Consider the following 20,459-nt stretch of genomic DNA (forward strand, 5'->3'; position numbering starts at 1 on the left):
TCTAGTGGCTTCCTTTTATTCCTTGCTACTGACTCTGTTAGTTCCCTTTTTCAAATAGGTGAAAGAAAAGATAGATATGAAATATAAATATAATGCAAGGAGAAATGCCTGTGTTTCTCTGACCAGGTCTACACTAAAGGAAAATCACTTGCTTGAAAACTATTCCTCCTAGCCAGAGGAAGACTTTCATTAAAATGTGTTCCAGTCAGTCTTTATCCATTATATTATAACTGACCATGAACACACCTTGCTGAGCAGATCTACTGTTCAGGGGGCAAAGTAGGTGAATTCCCACATGACTTGATAAATGCCATGAGCAGTGCTGTTCTGTGGAGCTCTTCCAACCCCCTTCCTGCCATGGTTCCTCTCCCAATTGCTATGCTGTGAAGTATAAGGTGTGCTTAGACATGGGACTTTCAAAATACAATTGAATGGCAGATATATTTTATTAGCTAATTTTACTAGATCATTTCATCTTTTTAGTAGCAAAAGTCATCTTAAACCTAGTAATAAAATGGATATGTTTTTGTAATTTGGTTACCCATGCTTAGCAAATATTATACTGGCAAAGTAATTATCATGCAAGCTTTTGCCAATCAACTTGTCAAGAATTTGAATGACTCATACCAGAAACCTTAACAGTGGTCTCAACACTTGTTGCATTTCTTGAATCTTTTGCTATTTTCTTCCATTATTTTACTGTTCTCAGAGGATGTGATTTGGTCACTGCCCACCTGTATTGATAAGCAGCTTTGCAATAGACCAGCAGTTCTTCTGTATTTTTGTACTAATCTAATCAAATGGCTATGGATTATTTTATGTTCTGTTGTTTGTACATTAAGGAATATCTGTGGTGATCATGGGTGTTAGAATGATTTGAATTCTGATCCGTATTTACTGTGTGACTGTGGAAGAGTTAAACTTCCTGAGTCTGTTTCATAAGGGATAATTATCCATTCTGTATAGGCTTAGGAGTGAGATAAACTTTGTTATCATTTGGCAGGCTTTGTTATTATTACTAGTCTTATCATTACTATCCTTCTTATTACTATTCTTGTTATTTTATATTTTGATGCAGAGTCTCGGAAGCTTTGAAATCTTGATCTTCCCGTTTCCACCTCCTTGAGTTTTAAGACTATAGGCATGCAACACTATGGCCCAACCTCACTTTATTATTTATAAAAGTAGTTTTCCTCTTTTGAATTGATTCTTCTTTCTCTTTTGATAGCTTCTTATTAATAGTATTTTGTGTTACCTTATCTAATTATAATTTTTAATCTTCCTACTTTGTTTTAGTACAAAATTGTCCAACATAAATTTATTGATCCTTTTCACTGAATTTAGATTTTGTTGTGTTTTGCTTTACTTAAATTATATAGAGAACAAAAGAAGGTAAAGGAGAAACCCTCATTCCTACTTTTGATGTCTTGCTTATTTGCTTTGTTGTTGTTTTAACTTAGCATTGGTTTTAAGTAAGCAACTCCTTAACAAAGTCTGGGAGTCACAGCTAGGAGTATTCTAGAAATGCTCAACTTCCAATTTGATGTTTGAGACAGGCACAGTTTTAGTATTTAAGGGCCTTGAAAATGGGTAGAAAGTAGCCTACTTTTGAAAGAGACCTTAACACAATGACAATATTCCCAAATATTTATGGAGAACTAAACTAACTCTGGTTAGAAGGAGAGAAGCTGATTGAAGGAGAATTGATTCTAAGGTAGTACTAGTACTTGCACTTGTTCTGAGAAGCACCCTCAGTGTAGCCACAGTTTATTTGAGAGGAGGGAATAAGAGAGGCATTGCTGAGCTGCATATAGACAGAATTGCAAAGTTCATCATTTCAGGATTTCAGGAAGCAAAGAAAGAGGGAGATTCATCTCTTCGGCTTTGTTGTTCGGTTGCCTAGGGTAGTCCTGGAGGCTCATTGGCCACCCACAAAACCCCTACGGATTGAATATTAGGACATGTTGGAACAATTGTTATGGGTAGACAGGGCTATAGTGACACTCAGTGAGATGGAGGACAAGAATGTTGGTTGGCTGAAATAGTGACCACATATGGAGGTGCTGTATGCAATCTGGTCAAGGGGAGAATAGTTCAGAGCAGGAATGTCCCGGAACTTTGCAGTAGAAAATGCAGTTGTACCAAGGGGGGGAAAAAAAAACTAGCTAAAGATCATTTCAGGGTATTTGAGGTTGGAGGTCATGATGTTGGAAGAAATTGGAGTGGAGAGAGGGGTCAGGGACAGGAGATAAGGAACAAAGAGATTGGCCAGCAAAGGAAAAGAGAGAGTTGAATGAAGAGCCAAATGCAAACTTAAAATATTCCCCCATAATGGAATGCACTAGAGGAGTCTAAAACTGGACATCAGCAATTTCTTTTGACAAAGTTTGGCTGAAACATTCGGCACAAACAATGACCCAACTCAAAAACTCTGATGCCTTTAAGTTGTTTATAGAATAAGGCTTCAGGGGTTGAATTTAGAATATTTCTGTGATGAATAACTGGCTCTCATTCATGTAAACAAAGAGCAGCCTGCAGCGAGTAACCAGATCTTCTTCATGAAGGTCATGGCTGTCTTCCCGAGGAGAAAAACTTTCTTTTTTTTTTTGCTCCTTCTCCCTTATCACCTTGGCAATTCAGGACAGGGCACTACAAAGCCCTCTCTACGGTTCCTCATTGCTCCCTTGGAACTCCATTACAGAATGAACTGTGGGTTAGGAAAGCCTTGGACAGGTAGAAATTTAGGCGTGGGAAGTTTGAATCTCCTACAAATTCACTGTATAATTTGGACTAAGTCCCTTTCTTTCTCTGATCATTCATTTTGTTTTGTTAATATCAGAAAGGGGACATTTTTCATGCTTTACTTTTTTTCTGCAAAGGTTCTGAAAGTTACTTACATTGCATATGCAAAGTCCTGGGTTTTAAGCCCCTGGGAGTTACCTAGCGTGCACAAAGCCCTGTGTTCAATTGCCAGCATCAAACAATAACAACAAACCAAAATTCTCTCTCTCTAATAGATGTATATATAGGTCAGTGCTAGATAATTTCAAATTACATCTAAATATTTTCAAAATGATGATAAGAATCTATTTTATGTAACTAAATACATCCAAAGAACCAATTTCAATAGGCAATCAATATCAATATTCATTTTTCATTCTTTAAACATTTTGGCAAGTCTTACCAGTGAAGGGCACTGATGAATGGAATAGAACCAGACGGATGGGTTGATGATTTTTGGCTACTGAAGGCAGAGTCCTGAACAAGATTGAGATGACATTCGTTACTTTGGCCAAATCCTGCAAAGAATTAAGATGTCTGGCCAGTACAGCTATAATTGTTCTTTGCACACATCTTTAGTTTGTAGTGCTACTAATGCAAATATCAAGTAAACATGGACAAGCCTGGATTTGCAGCCCAAGTTGAAAATGTAGTGAGTGCAGGTCCATTTCCTTCTCCCCCCCCCCCCAAGCCCCCTGGGGTCCCTCTGTATTGAAGAATAGGGGAGTGTGTAGGAAGAAAGGACAGATTTCCCATAACCTTCTCACCAAGAAATAACCTCTATGGTCACTTTCTGTCCTATTTTTTTTTTCCTATCCAACATCGTATTTCTCAGACTTCCAGTGTGAACTTGACAGACTTCCCCAGTAGCCTCTTGTTCTAAGGAAGTGGTTCATGTCCATTGTTTGATTTGCCATGCAAGGGAGACACCCCCCAGAGAAAACTTTATGCCTTCCACCACATTACTGGCCCCCCACTGGCGCTGAATGAAGCCACTCTTCTGGCAGATTGCATCTAAGGAATGTCCGCACTGGGTTAGGGAACAAAAGACTCCTGGTCCTAAAGCCTGTTTGTCTGGCCTGGATCCTGGTGGCCAGCAGAGCCACGTGGAGCATCTGGAGCCTGCTCCTGTGTGCTCCTGAAGTTCTGAAGAGCTCCTCTCTCTGTGCTTTCCCTGGATTTCTCATCCCTAGTGAGCCAGTTACCTCCCTGTTCTTCTCACTGTACCCTGAAGGAAGGTCTCTCATCAAGAGCACCTTCCAGGGGTGACATGATTGTGTCCTCCTGGCCCCATCAGGAGAAGCTTCCAGTTGACCCTTATAGTGATACTGACTGGCTCAGCTGGGGACAGAGTATCCTTCGCCTAGGCATACTTGACTAATGTGTTCCCACATGCCCTTTTGTGTGTGTCAATACTGGACTTGAACTCAGGGCCTGGGAGCTGTCCTTTAGTGATTGTTGTTGTTCAATGGTGAGGCTCTACCACTTGAACCACAGCTCCACATCTGGCTTTTTGGTAGTTAATTGCACATAAGAGTCTCATGGACTTTTCTGTAGTGGCTGGCTTCAAACTCAGATCTCTGTCTCCTGGAATCCCCTAGGATTGTAGGTGTGAGCCACTGGCACTTAGCCCTAGACACTTTTATCAGGAAGAGCTTTCCTTAGATTGTGTGTGTGTGTGTGTGTGTGTGTGTGTGTGTGTGTGATTTTCTAAGCACTGAATTCGAACAAAGTTCTTAGTGCACAGTCCAAGAACTAAATCCAAACATGTGTTCCCTACCTACACAGAGCGTTCAGTTTCACTGGAACAAAGGATGTGCATTCATGGGGCAAATAGCAAACACTGTGAGTCACCAAGTAACACAGCCATGTGCCATTGGGCTGGGTGGATCGGTGTGTTGCTGGGTGCAAGGCACAGTGGAGGTGGCCCTTGCCAGCTGGGGTCCTTTTGGCCCTCATGTACTTGTTGGTATCTGCAGCTGTTACGGAGTGAATCTCCAAAAGGTCCTATCTGAGGGGTTGTGGTTCCAGCTGGCTCCTTTGCTGGGCTTGGAATTCTGCTCTTGGGGAGGTTTGTTCCATTTGAGAGGTCAGCAGTGAGCAAGTTGAGTTGTTTTTCCAGTAGTGTGAGCTGCAGGAAAGCATCTGTCCCAATCCTCTGCCCACTCACTCATTTGCCTGGGTAATCTGGGAATACAAAGAGTGGACCATGGTGGGGGGTGCTTTAAGTGATGAGACTCCAATTTAGGTGAGAAAAGGCAGAGATTGATAAAAGAGCACACATGATGCTAGTATATGAAGAGCTATCCTTCTCTCCCTTGTCATTTCTTAGAGATAGAGACAAAGAACAACTCCTAGCTTGGTGGCTCACACTTGTAATTTTAATTACTCAGGAGGCTGAGATCGAAGCATCATGGCTCAATGCCAGCTTTAGCAGAAAAGGTCTCTGAGACTCTCATCTCCTAACCACCAAAGAGCCAGAAATGGAGCTGTGGCTCAAGATGTAGAATACTAGCTTTGAGCAAAAAAAGCTAAGAGAGAGTGCCCAGGCTGAGTTCAAGCCCCAGTACTGGCAAACACAGACACAGATATGTACAGACACACACACACACACACACACATACAATCACACACACACACCACACATACCACCACACACCACCACTAACAACTCCTGACCTGCTTATCCCGGAGAAGTTTATTTGCATTTCCTGCTCAGACTATGGGCTTCAAGACTGCTGGTGAGAATGTGTGAGTCTTTAGGGTGTACACTGGCATTGTCAGGAGCTTCCATTTGCTTAACTCAGGATGGAGAACTGAGTGGCTGATTGGAAGCATGTGAATGTCTTGATCTTTGCCTTCTAACACTCTACCCACTCTATTCGTCTAGAAGGGAAAGAAAAAAAATATGCTCCAAGCACATATGATCTTACATAACAGGTGCAAGCCTACAAAGTTCTAAATTGGAATCAAGACAGAGTCACATAGAATCAGTATAAAAATTTGAAGGAACCACATAAAAATACACAGCAAAGCAAACTTTCCATGAAGTGAAGTGTTAATTACTCGCTCATTTGTTTCATTATTTAGTTTAGAGCTTCTGTGTCCATCCCATAGGTGCTACATGTCAAGATTCAGAAACAAACTACTGCATGCAATATGAGTAAATCCCTGCTTAAGTTACATGAAAGGAATGTCTCCAAAGGAAGACTGCAGTGGCCATGTCTGGGAGTGGGGAAGGGGCTGCCTATAAAAGACCACAAAGAAACAGCACAAAGAAACTCCCTGGATGGTGGCACATTGGATCCTGATTGGAGTGGTGGCTACCGTAGTTGAGTGTGTTTGTCAAGACAAAAAAACTGCACAATCAATACAAAATTTTACTATATGTAAATTACATTCCAATGAAAAACTATTTTTGTTAAAGAAAACACTCTCACCACCAAGAAATGAATGAACAGAACATAGCGTATCTATGTGAAGGAATTTTATTTGCCATGAGAAGGAATAAAATATTCACACATTCACAATGTGAATAACCCTTGAAACCCTATTGCTAAGTGAAATAACCCAGACACAGGTTCACATAGTACACAATTCCATTTATATGAATTACCGAGAATAGGCAAATCCATAGAGACAGAAAGCAGATGTGTGTTTGACAGGGGCTGGGGGTGGAGAGGGGTAGAGGGGAGGAAGGAGCAGAGAGTGACTGACTAATGAGTTTCTGTTGGAGGAAATAAAAAACGTTCTGGACCTTTGGAATTGCTTGCACAACATGGTGAATGTATTTCATACCACAGAATTGTAAACTTTAGAATGGTTAAGATGGTAAATGTCATCTGGTTTTTAACCACCATAAAGAAGAAAGAAAAACGAAATCTTATTTCCTCAAGATATGTCAGACACATAGCAGGTACTCCACAGAGGTTGACTCTGTTTGGAACTCCTTTGCAAAAATAAGAGTGCTTAACAAACAGTACAAGTAATGTATCCAATGCCTAACGTATGAAACTGTAACCTCTCTGTACATCAGTTTGATAATAAAAATTTGAAAAAAAAATAAGAGTGCTTGAGCTAGGCACTGGTGGCTCATGCCTGTAATCCTAGCTATTCAGGAGGCTGAGATCTGAGGATCACGGTTCAAAGCCAGCCATGGCAGGGAAGTCTGTGAGACTCTTATCTCCAAGTAACCACCCCAAAACTATAAGTGGTGCTGTGGCTCCAAGTGATAGAGCTCTAGCCTTGAGTGTAAAAGCTCAAAGGCAGCACACAGGCCTTGAGTTCAAGTCACATGAGGACCGACACCCCCCCCCCAAAAAAAATAGGGTGCTTGGACTTTGGTGTCCTTTCTCTGGTGGAGGAGGGAGGAGGCATATTTTCCTGGGGGGGTTGCTCAATATTTCCCACCACTCTGTAACATCTACATGATGTGCTATTTCCTGTGGGAGCATTCACAAAAACCATCACATTGCCTAGTCCCTGCACTTGGGATCTTGACATCATATGGTGTTTTGATCTTGGAAACTGCTCAGGAGATGGCATTGGGGGACATGTCTTTCTAGAGAGAGAACAGGTCTGCTCAGTTCAATGTTTGGAAGGAAAATCACGCTCAATCAGGGGTCGTCAGCACCTACAGCTGAATAAATAAAAATATGTGTGAGAGACAGCAGGGAAACTGGGAAGTGTAGCTTTCTCGGGGTGTTGGAAAGACATTTATGGTTGGGAGGAGAGTGACCCAGAAGATTGAAACTACGTCGGGATAAGGAAAGCTGGGGGAGGAGGTCATTTGGTGGAGCCCGGCCATGGGCCAGAGCAATGAATCGAGCAGTTGAACTGTCCAGCTCTGCGTGGGCCTTGGGAGTCCTAAACAAGAATCTTATTGATGGATCTGTCAGACTCGGAGCAGACAATTCTGAACTTTAACAGAGCCAGGATGGAAAGCCTGCACAAGGGCCTACAGTTTCCAGGATGAACAACAAGCTCATTTTCCCCTCCCTCCACTGGAGGATGAAGAAGAGACCAAAATGAAAAGTGTGGGGGATGGTGGGGGAGAAGAGAAATGTGAAGAGTGGGGTCCAGGGCCTCAATGGAATAACCACATTCCTCCGAGGGGTGGCCCACCCTTCAGAGCCCTGGGGGGCTGAAGAATGTCACTGGAGTTGGCAACAATTGGGTCCTTGCCTCTGTTAATTGTTATTTCCAAGGGCCTATCGTAGACTTCAATAGGATGTGTCTCTTGGGGAATTACTGGTGTCCTGTGGGCTGCTTGACACTTTGCCAGATGATTAAACCTATGAGCCTGACCCTTACCCAGAAAGGACTCAGGTAACATAAACCTGACTTGTGCTAGATGACCTAGAACAATTGGCTTTAGCAGAAAAAGCTCTAGAGACAGAGCTAGCAGGAAAGATGACAGCTTGTGGTCATCCGTGGTTTTGCAGAGACAGCGGGGTGTGCACAGTCAAGAATGATTGGGCATCCAGGAAGGATGGCAAATGACTCCCTCTGGTCCAGAGTTTCATGCTGGGCCTCGGTCCTGTATTTGACCCATCCTGGTCCCCAGACCTGTATATCTTCAACCCTGCTGCTTACCATTCACCTAAAACAACTGTTCTAGAAGAAAAGGAGGGTATTAACACTGTCCTCAGCAGAGAGTAAGTAGCCAGGCACTCTTCTCCTTACCCTGTCTGAGGAGTCTACCAGTTCCTCCAATAAATGGGTACTATGGCTGCTGTGGTACTCAAGTCCTAAATAACTGGTGCCATTCTGCACCTCTCAGGCATCCAGGCACCTTCTTTTATAGTCCCTTCATCTAACTGGATGATCACCATGTCTTTTGGCTCTACCTGTCACACGTCACCTCCAGCCCTTTCTCTTCATGTATTTCCTACCCCTGCCTTGTAGAGTATGGTGGGAGAGAAAGCAGAAGCTATGTCTCAGATGAAACGCTTGGATTCTCTGGGAATGGATATAGCCAATGGGTGACAGACAGCAAGTCTTTTGACCTTGGATACACTTGAGTTTGAGCCCCAGTGCCACTACTCACTAGGGAATATAACTGATTAGGTTATAATTGGGGCTTAGTAGCTCATCCCTACAGCTCTGTGCTTGCAGGGTGGCTGTGAGAACTGGAGATGTTAGGGCGCAGCTCGTGGCACGGTGCCTAGCTGCCCTGATTCGTCCACACTGTCATCATTCCCCTCTGAGCCAGTGTGATCATCTGACGCCCATCCTCCCCACTGTCTCCCGCCTGCTTGGAGAACTGCTTTGTATCTTTGTATGGTCCTGCCCACCACGTCCCAGGCACTGAAGGATTTGTACTAACTCCTAAGCAAAGCAGATGAAGGCCTCCTACCTGCCCCACCCCAGTCTACTGCTCTAGCCTCAGAGCTCATCCCCACCTTCCCCTCCACCCCCGATCTGTGTGTGCCTGACGTACAGAGCCACGCTTGCTCTGTCTCAGCGACCATCTTATAAATTCCACTCCCTCACTTCCTGCCCTGATAACTCAAGTTTGCCTCTTTAGCACATTCCTAGTCTGTGCATGGAGACCGTCCCAAATTAATCTTGTTCTCACTTGGTGTGTTCTCCAGGGGTCCCCTCTATTGATAGAGGGCCCATGGAAGGGTTGAAGACCCACTTGGGTGATCCCTGCCTCCATGTGTAAGCCAGGCACAGACTGGCTACCCTTTGGCTTAGATCTCGGCTCATGTGAAATCTAAACAAGGGCTGTTTTCCAGGAATCTGGCAGCTTTGGGGAAAAGCTAAGGATGTGGAAGAGAAGAGGCATTTCCAGTGTTCATGCTTTTGCTTTTCAGTTAGTTCTGAAGTAGTGGCAGGGACACAGCCTTGAGAGGATCAGAAGGTCAAGGAAAACTGGGCAGAGGCCCCAGCTTTCTTGCAGGCCCTTTCGGTTTCCCTGTCCCCAGACTCCAGGGCAAGGCTTAGAGTCCCTTTCCTCCTATTTGCCCTTGCTTTTCCCTGCTTTCGCTTCTTTGAATTCATTGCTGAAGCCAGTTGCGTTCCAGCAGTTGACAGGAAGCTCATGAATAGCTGTGAGAAAGGAAACAGGGCCCAACCTAAGAGCTAAATCTCATTTGACTCTCTCTTTTCCAACCCTGCTTTGGGAGCAGCCCCAGGTGGACCCTGAATAAGCTTATTGACCTAACGGTAAAGACAAGTTTGCAGACTGCCCCCGCTAAGGATGATGAGGCTGAGTAATAGTCCCCGCTGGATTGATTTCAGGCAAGACTGAGCATTTTGCCATTGTCTCTCTGTTTTCTGTTCTCTCCTTATTTTTTAAATTTGTTCCAGTACTGGGGCTTGACTTCAGGGCTTGGGTTCTGTCCCTAGTTTTGGTGTTTTTTGTTTTTTTTTTCCACTGAAGGCTAGCACTCTACCACTTGAGCCATTCCTCCACTTCTGGCTTTTTGGTAGTTAGTTGAAAGTAAGAGTCCCAGAGACTTTCCTGCCCAGGCTGGCTTTGAACTGGGATCCTCAGATCTCAGCCTCCTGAGTAGCTAAGATTACAGGCCTTCTCTGTCACCCTTCCCTTTACCATCTCCATGGCTGCTTCCGTTCAGCCCACTTGTCCAGCTTCAGCAGCTCCAGCAGCAGCAGCAGCACCTTGGAGGATGGCTGGGTGATGTTGGTAGTGTGGTTCCCGGCCCTTAGTGAGCCAGTCTAGTAATAGCAGAGCCTGGGACTGAGTGAAACTCCAGGAAAGAAGCACCACTGGCCCAGATGACCAGGGCTCTTCCCAGTAAGGTTGCCAGGATAACGGAGGTACCCTCTCCTAATGCTAGTGGCGACTGATCCCCCATCATGCCTCTCTGTCAGCCCAGGAAATTCTTGTGCCCCATCCTTTTGGAACAGATATTTGACCACCTGGAAGAGCTTTGTCCATACCTTGTCCTCAGGTGTGCCCAGTGTCCCCTGCCTCCCTCCCTCTGGTTATTTATAAACCAGCACTGTGTGGTTGTGGGTCTGACCAGGATACCAAAGACAAAGCAGGCAGGGGCAGGTGGTGAGCAAAGAAGCAGAGACTTCCAGTGATGTTTTGGTTTCCTCCAGCCATTGACTGGCTCCCAAATGACACAGCTAAAGCACAGCCCATATGGGCAAGGAGCCTGGGCTGGAACAAAGTCCAGGAGAAACTAAGTCTATGAACAAAGCAGGAGCCCTGTTATTGGATAAGCTGCTAGGTTCTGAGTTTTAGAACAACAGTCCTGTTAAGCTTTGCAGGCCGGTTTTATAGACCAATTGGGCATAGTGTTGTTCTCGTATTATGAAAACTAGAAAAGGGAGGGATGGGCTATAGTTCAGTGGTATGGCACTTGCCTCGTATGTGCAAGGCCCTGGCTTCGGTCTCTGGTAATGTGAAATAAGTAAAGAAAAATAAATAAATTAGAAAAGTAGGGTGAGAGATTCATTTAAAAAGTACATAAAAGGCAAACCAATGCAATAGCGATACTCACCAGACAATATGTTGGAAATTAACTGTACAATTAGGGGTGGGGATTGGGGAGGAGGGAAGGTGGGAGAAAAATGAAGGAGGTGACAAGTTTGACATGAAATGTGCTCACTACCTTACATATGTAGCTGCAACCCTTCTGTACATCACCTTGACAATAAAATTAAATTTAAAAGAAGTCCATCCATTCTAGTGTTTTAGTGAGGTAGCATGTACCACATAACTGGATTTCAGCAGCCTTCCTTTCAGTCTTGATGTAGGCCAGGGATTTTATATTCTTGTACACTAGCCATGAAGTACCTCTGTATATACTGTAAGTAGATGGATTTGCTTTTGCTTTCATTCATTCATTCATTCAACATTTATTGGACATGTTCTGGACCCTGGAAATATAAGTTGAACATAGAACCATGTCCTTGTAGTTTAGGGTGAAATAATAGCACAGGCCAGAGGCAAAGCTATGAGACTGTGTCAGTTTCTTATTACTGCTATCACAAATTGCCAAGCAACACAAATTAATTTACTTACACTTTTGGAGATTAGCGATCAAGCATCTATAGGGCTTTTTTCCTTTTGGTGGCCCCAGGAGATGATCCATTCTCTTGTTTCTCTGGCTTCTTCCAGCCTCAGAGCCAATAGTGTAGCATCTTCTCTCTGGCGCCTTTGTCTGTCTTCCCATCTACTCTGTGTGTATCTTGTCTGGACTTGGCATTTGCTTGGGCTCATCAGATAATCCAGGGCTATCTCAGATGCACTAAACTGTGAGGCCCTTGTTGCCATGTGAAGTAGCATGTCCCTCAGGGGACCTGGGAATAAGACGTACATTTCTGGGGATGCCATTCAGCCTTTCACAGGGCTGCTAGCATAGGATTCTGTGAGGTGCCCTCACAGTTCCCGAGGCTGGGAGAAGCTGATGTAGCAGAAATGTTACTCTAAGACCTGAGGGATGGGTGGGATTGGCTAATGTGGGGGCAGGGAGACCCACTGTAGTGTGAATATTGGAGAAAAAGAGATAGGGGTACAGAGGCTGAGTTGTGAGTGTGGTGGCAAAGGTGGATGGGTGGTTGATTTGGGGTACCAGGAGCAGTTTATGGGGATCTATAAATAGATCCGTATTTTAGAGAGCCATCTAGTCAAGCCATGATCCAGCTTAGGTTCTGAATTGGATGGAACTGGATGCATTTATCTAAAAGATCTGAGAAGGTTAAGATGCAGTTTCAAAGTTACCTGAAGAGACTCAAGATGAGAATAATCCCCATGATAACCACAGCTTTGAGGTCAGCTGGCAAGGCCCTTTGGAGGATGAGTTCTCTTTTTCCACAAAACCCTTTCAAGGGCATAGATTGGCGGTAGCGAAAATACTTTGGGGACACGGGGCCATCTTGGTGTCTATCACTCCTCCACCAAATGATAGACCTGCAGCTCCCACTCAGGTTGTTGGAACTGAAGACCTGTTTCCCTTCTTCTGCGATCATGAAACTCAGAATCCCACCTTTGGTCCCTCCACTCTCTGTGACACCAGCCTCACACCTGGGACTGGAGAGGCCATGATAGAGATGCTGTGGGGTCTGGAGAGAAGCAGATGCTGAAACTGCCTCTTGTCTTTTGGTCTCTAGCTTTAGAGCAGCTGCTGACCGAGCTGGAGGACTTCCTCAGGATTCTGGACCAGGAGAACCTGAGCAGTGCAGCCGTGGTGAGGAAGAGCAGCCTGGCTGAGCTCCTCCGCCTCTACATCAAGAGCAGCAGTAAGTGCGGAACTCCGAGGAGTCCCACAGAAATGGGAAGATGGCAGTGTGATGGCATGGGGCTTCCAAAACAAAGGCGTGCCACGGGTGGCTTTAACAGTAGATGTTTATTCTCTCATACTTCTTGAAGCTGGAACTCCAGGATCAAGATATTGACAGGGTTGGCTTCTTCTGGGATCTCTCTCCTTGGCTTGCAGATGGCTGTCTTCTCCCCTGAGTCTTCATGTGATTTCCCTTCTATGTTTGTCCGGGGGGCCTGATCTCTTATGATGAAAATATCACTCAGCCTGGAGTAAGGCCCACCCTAATGACCATAGCTGGGCACTGGTGTCTCATACCTGTAGTCCCAGTTCCTTGTAAGGTTGAAAATGGGAGGGTCATAGTCCCAGGTCAAGCTGGGCAGAAAAGTCTGTGAGATTCTCTCTCCATGGAGAGAAGGTGGTGTAGAGGTACATGCTTGTTATGCAGCTGTGGTGGAAAAAAAAAAAAAAGTAGATCAGAGTCCAGGTGCACCTGAGCAGGAAACAATACCTTATCTCAAAAATAACCAGTGCAACAAAGGACTAGAGGCATGGCTCAGTGCTAGAGTACCTGGCTGTCAAGTGAGAGGACTTGAGTTCACACGCAAAGACCCCATGTCCAAATAGAGTCATGTTCTGAAGTCTTCTGGAGCATGATTTAACACGTGAGTTGGGGAGGAGTGACACAGTTCAACCCCTAGGGATAGCAGAGAGGTGACTTGGCTTGAGTCAGTGTCCCAGAAATCTTTGACCACTCAACATAGTAGCCTGTGGGCACGATTGTAAGTAAAGTGTTTTCAAAGCATTTCCTTTATTGATTGAAAGCAGAGAAGGAATAGTCAATGATTATAAGAACACCTAAGATTTAGACATTTTATACGCACATGTATGAGCTTGTTCTGTCTTTCAGGCATTCCTACAAGGTTGGTGCTGCTGTTACAGGAGGAAGAAACAGAGGCTCTGAAAATTTTAGATAACTTTCTAAGGATTTTTCAGCTCAAGGGGAGAAGAGGAAAACGTAGTTTCAAAGCTGTAAATCACACGTGTGATCACACATGTGCATGCTAGTACTGGAGCTTGAACTCAGGGCCTTTGCTTGGCTTTTTCTCTCCAGGCTAGTGCTCTGCCACTTGAGCCATACCTCTACTTCTAGCTCTTCACTGATTACTAGGAGGCTCTTGCATTTGTCTCCCTATGCTGTCTTTGAACTTCAATCTTCAGATCTCAGCCTCCTGAGTAGCTAGGGTTACAGGTATAAGCCCCTGGTGCCCACTTTCATCTTCTTTATCATGATAAACTTTATAGGTAAGGATGAACACAGTTGTTAGGTATATAACTCAGTGAGTTTCAATTATTGTATGCACTGTGCAACTCACCATTTAAAACAAGGCATAGCTGAGCACCGATGGCTCATGTTTATAATCCTAGCTTCTCAAGAAGCTGAGATCTGAGGATCATGGTTTGAAACCAGCTGGGTCAGGAAAGTCTGTGAAACTCTTATCTCTGATTAACCACAAAATGCTGGACGTGGAGCTGTGGCTCAAGTGGTGGAGCGCTAGCCTTGAGCACAAAAGCTCAGGGACATCACCCAGGCCCAGGGTTCAACCTCCAGGACCAGCAAAAATAAAGTGAAATAAATAAATCAATTTTAAAAATAGGGTATTGGACTGGGAATGTGGCTTAGTGGTAGAGTGCTTGCCTAGCACACATGAAACCCTGTGTTTAATTCCTCAGTACTACATAAACAGAAAAAGTCAGAAGAGGCGCTGTAGGTGCTAGCCTTGAGCAAAAGTAGCTCAGGGATAGTGCCCAGGCCCTGAGTTCAAACCCCAGGACTAGCAAAAAAAGGAAGAAGGAAGAAAGGAAGAAAGGAAGGAAGGAAGGGACTATTCCAATCATCCAGAAACCTTTATCTTGATCCATCCCTAGTAACTTCCTTCCTCACCCCCACCCCTATTGGAAAGCCACCATTTCTCTGATTTCTCCCTCTGTACAATGGCTACCTGTCCTGGAGTGTCAAATACATGGACGGGATCATATGGGATAGGCTTTGTGTCTGGCTTCCTTCAAGTAGGAGATCCTCCCATGTGGTTTGCTCCTTTCACTTCTGAGCAGTAATCCATTCTGTAAATACACCACTGTCTGTCTGTTCACTTGTTGATGGATGTTCGGACTGTTTACATATTTGAGCTTTAAGGCTTTAAATCTGTGGTGAACATTCTTGTATAAATCTTCTTGTGAACACATGGTTTCATTTCTAGCAAATCCGGATTCCTTTTCTTCTCTTTCCTTCTTTCTTCCTTCCTTCCTTCCTTCCTTCCTTCCTTCCTTCCTTCCTTCCTTCCTTCCTTCCTTCCTTCCTTCCTTCCCTCCCTCCCTCCCTCCCTCCCTCCCTCCCTCCCTCCCTTCCTTCCTTCCTTCCTTCCCTCCTTCCCTCCCTCCCTCCTTCCTTCCCTCCCTCCCTCCCTCCCTCCCTCCCTCCCTTCCTTCCTTCCTTCCTTCCTTCCTTCCTTCCTTCCTTCCTAAAGAAAACCTTGTGAAGTCTACACAGTTGTTGAGTTGATTTTTCTGTCAGGTGTTTGAGAACGGGAATTGCTGTTTGGGACAGTGAGGGACCATCTGAGCGTACTGAATCCATCTGCCTCTCAGCAGGAACAACCTACATCCATGCCAGGAGGGAAAGTCTCCACCTGATCCAGACATCACAGTCAGGAAACACTCCCTGCACCTAACCTGAGGGCCCCAGTCTCAGGATGCATTTCTCTTCTCTGAATGTCAGGCACTGTAAGCAGAAGCTGTCTCCTGGAGGAACAATCCAGGCTCCCTGCAATGCCATCAGGGGTGTTTTCCTGGAGTCCCCCTCTCACCTTTGCTCTTGTCCAGGCCACCTGAGCAGTTCCCAGGCTCCTCCTGGCTTTGTAGCTGCGTCTGCCAGGCCTGCACATCAAACAAACACTGGTGGGAAGAGCAGAGGGGAAATCCACAGTACAAAGCCGAGAGTTAGGGGAGGGATGACTCACCCCTCCGAGGGATTCATCAGTGGGATCCTTTACAAAGCACACTCCCCAGACCTTTGAAGATGTGCTCCGACTTGAGAATGTTGGCTTATAAAGACAGCCTCTGTTAGGAACTGGAAAACACCTCTTTGTGATCAGCCTGACCCATGGCTTCTGGTGCAAGCGCATTGGCAGTGACTCCCGTGTTGGGGCCTCTTTGGCTTTGCATGCTGCATGGCTCCCTGTAGGATGGCTTTTGTTCTGCCCTCCATCTGCCCTTATGAAGTCAGACCTTCCCCATTCCTGGGGTCTGCAGCTTGTTGGAGTGGGATAGGGGGCTGCAGAGAATGAATCTACGGCCTCTCAGTGAGAACCACCTCCAGCAAGCCCCCAGCTCACCGATACCATTACCGTATTGAAGCTGGAAGCTACCTGCTCCTTGTCTTCTTAGGCATGAGTCTACTTATTACTACAGCTGCTGCTTGTCTGAGTTTCCCTCTGGTCCCCTTTGCACTCCTTAGACCAGCACCTAACATTGACTGAGTCCTTACTGACACAGGGTGTTGTTGAATGTGTTCACTGATAGGTGTTGTTGAATGTGTTCATTTCAATCTCATCTCAGATCTGTGAATGATTTGCTGTTATCCCCAGTTTACCAACAAGGGAACCAGGGCTAGACTAATCACTTGCGCAGAGGCACACAGCCAAGAGTTGTGGAGGCAGGGAAGGTGGACCTAACCATTACATTCCTTGGCTGTATGGCAACCGATGAGCTGTTGTGTTGGGGGGGAGACAGAATTTTGAGTATCCATCTTCCTCTGGGCCTCCCAGGCAAGCTTCACTGTAGGACTAGGAAGGCCCGGAAAGGTGAGGCAAGTTGATTGTTTTCAGAATACCTAGTCATGGGATTCCCTGCCATTTGCACGTTCAGTATGTGTGTGTGTGTGTGTGTGAATACACATTCACACTCTTCAGATGGAACCATCCATCCGTCTGGATTTTCCAAGCTGGTGTTTTCTTCGCATAATAAACTTCCTACCCTCTCTTCTTGAGGGCTACTTATCAGGGACTTGGCTGCCTGTGGTATTCGTGCCTTTGCCAGCAAGAGCCATGTCCCTTGCCTCCCCAGCCCAGAGGCTCCGGGCTGTTCCGGTAGCTGCCCTTCTAATAGGGAGCACTTCAAATGCTCTGTGTACTCAGCTGTGGGAAGAGCTCTAGGCTCCTCCCACCACACGCCAGCTGTGGGAGAAGGGCGGCTTGTGGGCAGATTCCCCAGGAATGACACACGTTATCCCAGCACTGCTAGCTCACTTCTCCACACCTGTGGCCATTTCCTTGCTGTGTAACTAGGTCTCTCCCATCCCACTGGACTGTCTCTGTGTTTCTCTTCTGTGTCTTCAAACAAGTGCTCAAAGCAGTGTGTGTGTGTGTGTGTGTGTGTGTGTGTGTGTGTGTGTGTTGCTGGTATCAGGGCTTTACCCTCTGGTCATCTTTTATGCCCACAGCAGTTATTCTACCACTTGAGCCATACCTCCAGTCCAGCTTCATGCTGATTACTTGGAGAATCTCTTTGGTCATTTCTGCCTGGGGTGGCTTTGAATCTCTAGCCTCCAGCTCTCAGCCTCCTGAGAAGCCGAGATTATAAATGAGCTATCAATGCCTGGCCTCAAAGAACTTGGGAAAATGAAGGAGTGACTAAGAAAAGGTTCTCCCGCCCGAAGCAGTTGCACTTCCCGCCCCCCCCCCCCCCCCCCCCGCCAGAGAGAGAACAAAACAGCAGCTTTCTGGGGCCAAGTTCATTGTGATTTTCCTCTAATGGCAGGCCGTGTGTGGGGTCTTCTCAATGTTTTCATGTATTTGTGGTTTGTCTCCCATGTCTCGGCTTTACATTCTCTTTACATTTAGAGTCTGCATGTACATTTCTACATGTTGCCACATTCCTGCTCTGAAACTTAACTTATCATTTAACTTAACCCCAATTCCTGGATAGCTTTGCAGACAGCGGAAGTGGAGGTACGCTGTCGCTTGTCACATCCATTAATGACCGGATGAGCCCCGACATGCACCCTGCCTCCAGGTGGTGGGCATTGAAATTGCATTTTTCTTTCTTTCCTTTTTAACCTCATGCAATATTGCAATGAGCATCCTCAAAGTTTTATTTATAGGCTGGTATCTCTCCGTAAGATAGATTTCTGCAAGTAGAAACCTGGAACAAAGGATAGAAACCCAAAAATATAAACTACTCTCCCAAATCACCTTGAAAATGCTTGTGCCAACTTACACGCCCCAATAATCAATCTCTTTATTTTTTATTTTAGTGTTGATGCTGTTGCTTGAACTCAGAGCCTAGGTGCCGTCCCTTAACATTTTGGCTCAAGGCTGGTGCTCTATCCCTTGAGCCACACCTTCATTTCTGGCTGTGTTTGGAGAAGTGGGGGGGAATTAATTGGAGTTAAGTGTCTCATGGACTTTCCTGCCCTGGCTGGCTTTGAACCACAACCCTCAGACCTCAGTCTCCTAAGTAGCTAGGCATGAGCCACCCATGCCTGGCTTATTTATTTATGTTGAAGATTTATGATGAAGTGACGTGCTATTTCTGTAAGTTGGTAGGCCATGGTTTATTGGACAGTTTTCCTGTTTGAAACGTTTGAGCTATTTAAGACTTAAAATCTTAGTCAACTGTAAAGTTACCTTACTTTCTCTAATTCCCTAATGATTTGAGTTAGCACTCTTGAAAATTCCAGAGTTAGGTAGAAACAAGCAGTATTTTATCCTTTTGATTTACCCATTCAAATAAAACACCTGAGGTCCAAGGGTGAGACGTTTAGCCTGGCACTGTGCTATCAATGGCATGGTTGGCTGAGCCCATCTCCTGCCGCCCACTGCAAAGAACTTGTCCCCTGAGCTGTGCTCTGCAAACACTATTCCCCCAGACCACGTGTGACTCAGTTGGTGAACATTCCTCAGAATTGTCTTCCATGAACTACTTGGAATAGGACAACACTGCCCACCAGTCGTGGCAGGACTGAGCACTGTGGTGGCAAGCAGTGGTTGATGGCTGTGGGCTCAGCTGGCTTCATGCTGCCAGCTGGTTGGAGACCTTTGGCTGGAGTCTTCGTGATCTGTGGCCATGTAACAGACTGATGTGGAATTGCCTCTTTTGCCAGAGGTTTGAGTTGGATCCTTTGGCTCAGAAGCACACCCCAGCCACTGGGATTTACTGGCCACTAGTCCCTAGGAAATAGAGGTGAAGAGCTGCAAAAGATCTTTCAGAGGAAGTGAGGAGTGACACCTGGGAGTGAAGAACCAAGCGTGTGGCAGGAGGCTGGCCAGTGTTCTTCTGTTGGCACACAGTGGGAAGGTGACTAGACCAAAGGATTTCAAAGAGATGGCGATGCCCCTGTAGGGTGCAATCTACTACCAGGAAGCCCATCCTCTATCCCATCCCCAGCCTTCTTACCCCTCTAGACTCAGAGCCTATACTATCCCCACCTGGGCTTCCCCTCAGTGACACTCCCACCACCCAAAGGGACCTAGAAGCTCAATGTTCAGATTCTTAGCCAGATCTATTGTATCTAGATATCTCTGATTAGTGTATTCCAGTTATTCAGACTGGGATTAGAATATCGGAAGGTATTTTACAATGTAAATGCAGTACTGGGGAACCCAGAGCTGTATCTGCTCAGAAGAACTAACTCAGGATACATCTTTGTGGTGTAGGTACCTTTCAACCTTACCACTTTTATTTCTGGAGCTCTCCTTCTGCACCTTGCCCTTCCTACCCCCCTCATGACCACTCCATCTTAGAAAACTAGCAGTCAGCAACTCATCTTGCTTGGAAATCTGCCAGCTCTATGATGCATTGGGGTGTGTGTGTGTGTGTGTGTGTGTGTGTGTGTGTGTGTGTGTGTGTGTGTGTGTGTGTGCTGGCACTTGATCTCAGGGCCTGGGCCTTAGCTTTTTTGCCCAAGAGTACATTCTACTACTTGAGCCACAGCTCCATTTCTGACTTTTTGCTGGCTAATTGGAGTCCCATGGATTTTTCTGTTTGGGATGGCTTTGAACTACAATCCTCAGATCTCAGCCTCCTGAATAGCTAGGATTACAGGCATGAGCCACTGGTGCTAGCTTCTCTGATAGATTTTGGGGCTTGAACTCAGGGTGTGAGTTTTGAGTTCAAGGCTAGCACTCTACCATTTGAACCACAGCTACACTTCCAGTTTTTATTGGTGGTTAAATGGACATAAGAGTCTCATGAGCTTTCCTGTCCATTCTTAGCCTCCAGAGCAACTAGGATCACAATTGTGAGCTACCAGCACCTAGCCTATGGGTGGATTCTTAATCAACCTGAAGTGCCCAGTGCTTTCTCTGTAATCCATGCAGACAAAAGTGTCACAGGGAGATTGTTTCTCTCTGTCCCAGCCCAAAGTCGCACAAAGCC

At 45.5% G+C, this 20,459-nt stretch overlaps 1 protein-coding gene across 1 annotated transcript in view; it reads left to right on the forward strand.

Annotated features, from left to right (window-relative positions):
* Afap1l2 (actin filament associated protein 1 like 2) overlaps positions 1 to 20,459 on the forward strand; it is a 96,096-nt gene that overhangs the window by 48,773 nt on the left and 26,864 nt on the right. Inside the window, 1 exon segment of the mRNA XM_048338205.1 lies at positions 12,874 to 13,002. Coding sequence (XP_048194162.1) covers positions 12,874 to 13,002 — 129 coding nt within the window.

This window comes from Perognathus longimembris, chromosome 2 (genome assembly GCF_023159225.1).
Source record: "Perognathus longimembris pacificus isolate PPM17 chromosome 2, ASM2315922v1, whole genome shotgun sequence".
Classification (NCBI taxonomy): Eukaryota; Metazoa; Chordata; class Mammalia; order Rodentia; family Heteromyidae; genus Perognathus; species Perognathus longimembris.